This window comes from Silurus meridionalis, chromosome 1, assembly GCF_014805685.1.
Source record: "Silurus meridionalis isolate SWU-2019-XX chromosome 1, ASM1480568v1, whole genome shotgun sequence".
NCBI lineage: Eukaryota > Metazoa > Chordata > Actinopteri > Siluriformes > Siluridae > Silurus > Silurus meridionalis.
Window position 1 is genome coordinate 20,505,112 of NC_060884.1, and position 7,703 is coordinate 20,512,814.

The 7,703-nt window shown below is 33.6% G+C and overlaps 1 protein-coding gene across 1 annotated transcript; it reads left to right on the top strand.

Moving 5' to 3' along the window:
- The first annotated feature begins 655 nt into the window (after window positions 1-655).
- Window positions 656-7,344, top strand: c1h1orf159 (chromosome 1 C1orf159 homolog). The gene is made up of 9 exons (XM_046859163.1): window positions 656-737; window positions 1,314-1,389; window positions 1,596-1,653; window positions 2,947-3,036; window positions 3,469-3,507; window positions 3,782-3,913; window positions 4,078-4,103; window positions 4,213-4,243; window positions 5,831-7,344. The coding sequence occupies exons 2-9, from the start codon at window positions 1,327-1,329 to the stop codon at window positions 5,944-5,946; spliced, it is 555 nt and encodes a 184-aa protein (XP_046715119.1). The 5' UTR covers window positions 656-737; window positions 1,314-1,326; the 3' UTR covers window positions 5,947-7,344.
- The last annotated feature ends 359 nt before the right edge of the window (window positions 7,345-7,703 follow it).

The following is a 7,703-nucleotide window of genomic DNA, read 5'->3' on the forward strand; positions in this document are numbered from 1 at the left end:
TGGTGTGACACTTTGCCTGCAAAACAGCATAAGTTTTCTATGCACACTTGCACAGTTTTTGAAAGAAATCTACCTGTGCCTGTTTCTTTGTGCTTCTTCAAAATAGTTTGAACAGCACATCTTGAAACCTGAGTCTGCTTTGAAATCTTTGCCTGGGAGGGACCTTGCTGATGCAGTATAACCACCTTGGGTATGGCGCTGTGCTCAGTTTTGCCATGGTGTATGACCTGAGACATGAAAATGTCTTCCACAACCTCACCTAAGTAGCAGAGTTTGTCTGCTCCTTACAAAGTTTTAAGCCTCCTACATAACTATTTCTGATTCAGTTAATGACTGTGTTTCAACCTACATATGAGATTGATCATCATTAGCACCATTATTAATAATTATACCATTATTTGCTTAGTATTATTGGTTAATCATACACCTGAATAGGATCCTACAAAATCCTTGACTTTGTGTGTGCAAGTAAAAAGTAAGGTCACACCAAATATTTGCTCAATTTGCATTTTGTAAATAAATATAAATTATATATATATATATATATATATATATATATATATATATATATATATATATATATATATATATATATATATATATATTGTATATATAACAATTAATACAGGAATACTATACACGTAGAGGCAAACAAACTTTTATTTTGACAGGTGAAATGATAAACAGGAAGTGCTTTGATATACAAACGCGTCTTACAAGTTGTGATGTTTGATAAGGTAAGTCGTGTGTTTGTTTTAGCCCGAATAACCCTTAGATTGTGATTGTTTGTCTCGGGATTATTTAATATTAACAGGAAATTATGCGGTCTGTGAGATTTAAAACACCCGGCACACTTATATTAGCTGTCTAGCCATACTGTTTAGAGATGCTAGAGAGATGTTGAGGTTATGTAGCTGATTTGGCTAAATGCTAAAGGTATCCTGCACTAACTCTGGGTAGGATAAAGCATCACAGGTCATCATGTGTATCAGTCAGACACGTGTGATGGGCAGTATCACTTGTTTATAAGCTCCAATGCACTAGGCGTCATAGAGATTTACGTACTGCACACATGATCTTCCAATAGCACTGATCACACCAGTATTAATACTGGGAATATGGTTAAACCAGTAGACTTTGGCTCCGAAGGTCGCAAGTTCAAATCACAGCCACACCAAGCTGCCACTCATGGGCCCCTAAGAAAAGCCCCTAACCCCATATTTGCTCACTTGTATGAATGAGATAAATGTATGTCTTTCTGGATAAGTGCATCTGCCAAATGCCATACATGTAAATGTAAATATCACCTGCAGGACCTGCATCACAATGATTAGAGTCTACTACATCATCGGGGTTGCACTTTTTGCTTCAGAAATTCCAGAAATCCAGGTGTGTGTTTTGCATTTTTCCATTCTTTAATAAGCCTTTTATCACATGCAAAATGTATTTAACACAGTCAACCAACATACAGTAGGTTATACATACAAGAGTCAAAGTTATCAACCACATCATTGTGTTCATGCATCAGGTGAAGTAATCGTGTATATGACCAATCACTATAGAATATGTCAGTTGTTGAAATGTTTGTGTTCTAGGCTCTACTAGAAAACCCGGATGATTGCTGTAGAAGAACGCAGAAAACGAATGAAACTTGTGGGTACTATTTTTTTTTACTGTGGTACTCGTTTATCTGGTATTTTTTAACAAATGCGTTCACTTCTTTTTCATAGCAGAATGCATTTTTTTTTTTACTACAATATGTACACGATGTGAATGCTGTTGTAGTGGAAAATTTAGGTTTTGAGATTTGGGACATAAGATGCTGTGAATTTTTAAACCGCTTTACATACGAAATGAAACATGATGCATCATTTTTTTTACTTCATTTATTTGATTTATGAAGACTTCTATTTCATAAACTGCTCACATTAAAGTATTCCAAAAATTGTCCAAATCCAAAAAACGTCTCCTCACATAAAACTTTACCAGAGCAGTCTGTTGTTGTGTAGCAACGGTCATTCAAGTCACTGTGTAAATTGGTATTAATAGAATTGAGGATTTCACAGCATTGTGTTTTAAATGTGACATTTTTATTGTGATTTTTTTGTTTTGTTTTTTTCTTTCTTTCTTTTTTTTCCCAATAGATCAAAGATCATATTTCTTGTATTTGCTCTTTGATTAAATACAGTCCTATGAAAGTGAAAGCACACCATTTTCAAATTATATGATTTCTCATGTCAGGACATTAGCAGGTCTTAGCTTTAGGTAAAAACAACCTCAGACATATAAAAGACACATGACATATTACACCGTTATTTTTATTTTATTTTTTACAAAAAATAAAGCCGAAGTGGAGAAACCATGTGTGGAAAAAGTTGATTAGCAGTAACTTAAAATATTGTTGTATGACTTTATCAGCCTCTCACATCATTTTGACTTTCTCTTCTTTATAGAGTTGCTTCAGTTCATTAAAGTTTGTGGGCATTTTTATATTCACAGCTCTCTTAAGGTCCTGCCACAAAATCTCAGTCAGGTTAATGTAGATTTGCTGGTGTGCTTGGGATCATTGTCCTGTTGCATGAACAAATTTTGGCCAAGCTTTAGCTGTCAGATAGATGCCCTCACATCCTATTCTACAATCCTTCGGTATACAGTACCGAAAAAATTAATTGCCAGCTCATTGACTGCAAGGTGCCCAGGTTCTGTGGCTGCAACCCAATTCCAAATCTTCACGCCTTTCACCACCGTGCTTGATAGTTGATGTGAGGTGTTTGTGCTGATGTGCTCTGTGTGTTTTATGCCAAACGTGATGCTCTGCATTATGGCCATTATGGGTATTTTTTTGGTGTGCTTTCATTTTCACATGACTGTGTAACTTTAAGTTTAATATTGCATGAAAGTACATATCCATAAAATCATCCAATGATGACGTTTGTTGTCCACAAGGGTGTCCCCAAATGGAGAACAGCACTGTTCGGTGTGTGAAGTGTGACACTTTGACTTCAGATCTGTGGAACCTGACACTGTGTAACACCCGTAAGTGTCTGGCGAGGTAATACAAGGTGATACATATGAAGGTTTCATTTATATAAATTAATTCTAATAAATAGTTGTTGGTGAGTAGCAGAGAGATTGTGCATGTGAATTATTTGCGTCTGTGCCACGTCAGCTATTTTATTCTGTATGAGACTATAGCTGTAGGTTATTATTGTCACATAGCGAATTTACATTGGTGAGTAACTGACTGGAACACGTTGTGCATTCAACGGTTTGAATGTGCACATTCCAGCCAATCAGAATGAAGTACTCAAACTGATCATGGTGTGGAAAATGTATTACTGTCATTGGCTTTCATGTTTTGCAAAGCATAGCATGACCCATTTTTGGCTTGTGGCTTGTTTAGTTTTGTTTGTTTAGTTTTTTCAGTTGTAATAATTAGTCTCCTTTTTTTTCTTTTTTTTATACTAGCTGTCAACGGTACTGCAATATCCACAATAATCAATATAGGTGAGTTTATACCATCTAAACTTTTAATAACATTTCGCTGTAACTGCATACTATTAATTCAATGCAATCATATTTTTTATATATCGCTTGGAGCTTTCAGCAGTTTTAGCATTTGGATAGCTTGCAGTTCTACACCAAGCCAGTAGTGCAGATGTGGATATAATGCCTCTGAAATTACACATAATTCTAATAAAGTAGATTTTTGACATGCCATGTGTAACGCGGGAGAATTTTGCACATCAAGTCCTTTTACATGTTTTCTTTGTATTGGCAGGTGGTCCAGGTGTAGCAGCGTCTGTTCTTTTGGGCACTTTGTTCATCAGTCTCTTCCTCATTCTCTCTGTTGCTTCTTTCTTCTACCTCAAACGCTCGAACCATCTTCCTGGTGTCTTCTATAGACGCAAAGGTAATAAAATAGAAATAATCCAAGTTATAGGATTATGCAAATCCTATAGGCTGAAATATAAGAAGACATCTTTCTCTGATTTGTTGGCTGAGCTCATTCATTAATACGTTTGGTAAATGTTTGATCTATGACAATATTGAAAGTGTGTTTTTACTCTCCACTAGCTTTTATTTTTCAACCAAGTGAAACGGTAAGCTTTTGAAAATCTGCATCTTAAATTACACATTTTCTTGTTTTTGCCCTGTAATTTATTACAAAAATTATAAAAAAAAATTTATCATATGATTTTTTTTCCCCAGGCTGTTATGATGCCTGCTACATCATCCTCAGGTAAGGAAATATTTTTCCTTATTGCTTCTTAATTATGTTTATTATTATGAATTATGTTATCGTGTTATCAGGGTTGTAACTAAATACTAGGAAGAATGTGTGGGTGTATAAGGAAATAAGATAATAAAATGTTGTTGCTTTCTTAGACCAGTAAAGAAGACATCACATTTTATATATGAAACATGATGATATGTGCAAATGAGAAAAATCTATATTAGTTTGTATTACTGAAAGCGATAGGCAAACTTAAGGCAAGACAGATCTATCTACAGATAGAAATGACACGACCAATAGCATCTCAGAATGTAATAATCAAGCAGTATCAGATAAACAAGAGTGGTGTAGTGGTTTGCCCTGGGAAAATGACAGCTGTGCTGATATTCAGTACAACAGAACAACTGTGAGCATGATATATTTGTACATCAGTTTTATGAACATGAACTTAATATTGAGTAACTCATTTGTTCAGCACATTATGGGGTTGTTTATTTTATTGCTCAAGAACATGAAACAAAAAAACATCTCCCAAGAAGACACAGCTGGATAGAGCATTGCATACTGCCAAATAATTTCCAAATAAAAGTTTGATCTATATTGACCTGGATATGTCAGAAAAAATTTGGAATTTTTAAAAATGTACTGTATTATGTTAAAGTCTTAGACCACCATTAGATTTGTTTTCCTAGCAACGGTATAATGACCATACATAATTATTTCTTAGTAAAATACAACCAGAGAATTGGGAAATTTTATTCAGCAGTAAAAGAAAAACAAAAAACATTAAATAAAAAAACCCCAGCTGAGATCCCCTTACACTTGAGCAATAGAAGAAACGTAAATGGAACGAAACCCTAATTCATGCTATTGATAACAATACCACACATTTGTTCTAATATTTAATGTCAAAATTACCGCTGTGAAAAATGTCTGTTTCATTTGTATTAAACATGCTTGAGCATTACATACACATGTTGTATGAGGTTAATTCATTAGGAGCTACATATTTAGACCAACTTCAATCACATCCTTACATTCAAAATCAAACTTTTACATTCTATTGAAACAGAATTTAATTTGCAATCCAAAGATAAAGTTTAGTCTTGCATAAATGTGAATATTTTTCAAAAAGTCTCAAGCACATGATATTTGTAAGAATGTCAGCAGGCAACTGGCAAAGATTTATTGTATTAACTATTGTTTTAAAAACTTTTACATGTAGTGTCTATCATTAGCATTTATCATAACTGTTTGATCTTTACAAAGTTATTGCCGTTTCTTCGTACAATTTATTGTTATTGCGTTTTATTGTGCCTAATTGATTTATTGTTTTATTGTGTTGTTATTGTTATGGTAAAAGCAGGCTTTTTATTGGATGTGCTCCATGGTAAATTATCACTGTTCATTCTTCACAATCTAATACATTATTAAAAACATCATGAGATGGGATGTTTCTAAATGTTGTCAGAAAATAAAGAATGTACTCAAAAGCAAGCCTATGTACTGTGGGGGCCGAAGTCTTTAAGCAAGCAGTGTTTTGCCTTTTGATGGATGAAGTGTGTTATTTTGTTCATTTGTTCAAATCTGCAGTGCGCAAGCCCAGATACGTCCGGAGAGAACGGCCTTCAGCAGCTGCTGCAGTGGGCAGCAGTGCAACCATATCAGTGGGACATGTAACAAAGGTGTATAATGTAACTGTCCAGTAAAGATAAGCTCCACAGAGGAAGATGCAACACCAATTACTAGTAATAATGTTTACGCCCCCTTTTTGTGGGCTGAAGATGTGGGTGGTTTTTTTTCTGTTTCTTTGTTTTTAAATATTGCCTCTTTGTACACAATTTCCCATCCTTGTTTGCACAGAAAAACACGTTTTTTTTTATTTATTTCACTTTTCTTTAAAGACTGCAGTGTATTATGAAAATCTTTTATTTTTTAAAATGATGTTTGTAGTTATTTTTTAGAATTTGTAACAAATATTTATTACCAATATTTTCATGTCATTCCTTTGGCCTTCAGTCTAAAAGAGTTCCTTAAAGTGAAAAACGTTTGCACATTGTCCTTATTTTTGGACCAAATAGCAGCCATCATCTTTTCTAGGAGTATTTGACCACCTTCTTTTTAGAATAAACAGAATTATATGTATTATTAGAAAAACAATAGTTAAATCATTTAGTGGCTCGGATTTTGGAGATGAATGTGAGCCTGATGATGCTGCGGAAGTATTTAGAGAATGTGCCAAATTGTGTAAATATTATACCTTTTGTATGAAGGATTGTATGCACATTTTCCATATAATTGCCATGGGCTGTATTGGGGCTTGTTTAAAGCACCAACTAATAATATAAAAGTCACTCATAAGTTACCTACTGTCCCCTCTGTTAAAGCACTACAATATAGCCAAGTAACAAGCTTTAAAAACACATGATTTAATCTGATTGCACTATTCTATTAACAACATTTACATTCCCTGTTGGATCCAAACAAACCGAGAATAACAGACTATTGTATTTGTCATGTTTATTTGCCACAGAAACACAGTGTGAGATTTTGAATGTGATCTGTGATGCTGTTTATTGATTGTACCATTAAAGTGCCATAAAGAGGCAGTATACACTGTGTTGTCATGAGTTAGGCCTTAAAAAGTGAACTGTTGAATTTTGGGGATATTTATAGGTAGTATTAGAAATATTTATACAATAGATCACTAATTTTAATTAAATTAGATGCATTTAAGCAGTCTTGACTGTATTTACTTTTATCCCTTTTTTCCATTTTTTTATTTCTTAGTTGGTTTTCTTTAGGATGTGATTGCAATCAGTTGTGGGGTCTACTTTCTATAGTCTTTGGAATGATTGTGTTTTTGGTTGGCTGGGTTTTTTAGCAAAAATAAATGAAATGTAATGAAAAGTGTAGTAGTAGTTGTGGATATTACTATGATTGTAAAGACCCTTAAAGTTTGTAATACTGTTTTATTAGCTGTTGTGCAGCGACTGGAAATCATATACAGGTTGTTTATATATTGGAGACGTATGTATTGGAGATGTATTGTATGTTGGTGCTCTACTTGTAATAAATGTGAAGTAAAAGTGTAATGTTTAAAGACATGACATTAATTTCATTTTTTGAATCAACATTAAGTCACTGATGTCAAGCAAATTATGATGACATAGTATACAGTTTTGTTTGCCGCTTAAAAGTGGGTTTTATTTATTTATTTATTTATTTAGGAACACTATACTAATTTGAAATATGTTGCTGGTTGAATTTTTTTTTAAGGAAGGATTACTTCCAGGCTAATATTTGTGTACTACCTATCTATCTAAAATTATTTACTGGCTCTGTATTGGTAAACATCAAAAATGGTACTAAGAGAATTGCTCAGATCTAATAAGATCCTCTTAGTTTCTTCAGCCTTTAATTGAAAAAATAATTACTATTTGAATGAGACTTTTTGAGCAGTTAA

Bases quoted from the DNA above. Each gene is read 5' to 3' on its own strand.
- c1h1orf159 (XM_046859163.1), top strand. From the start codon at position 1,327: ATGATTAGAGTCTACTACATCATCGGGGTTGCACTTTTTGCTTCAGAA. The intron at 1,654-2,946 runs GTGGGTACTATT...GTTGTCCACAAG, and splicing joins GCAGAAAACGAATGAAACTT to GGTGTCCCCAAATGGAGAAC. The intron at 3,037-3,468 runs GTAAGTGTCTGG...TTTTTATACTAG, and splicing joins CCTGACACTGTGTAACACCC to CTGTCAACGGTACTGCAATA.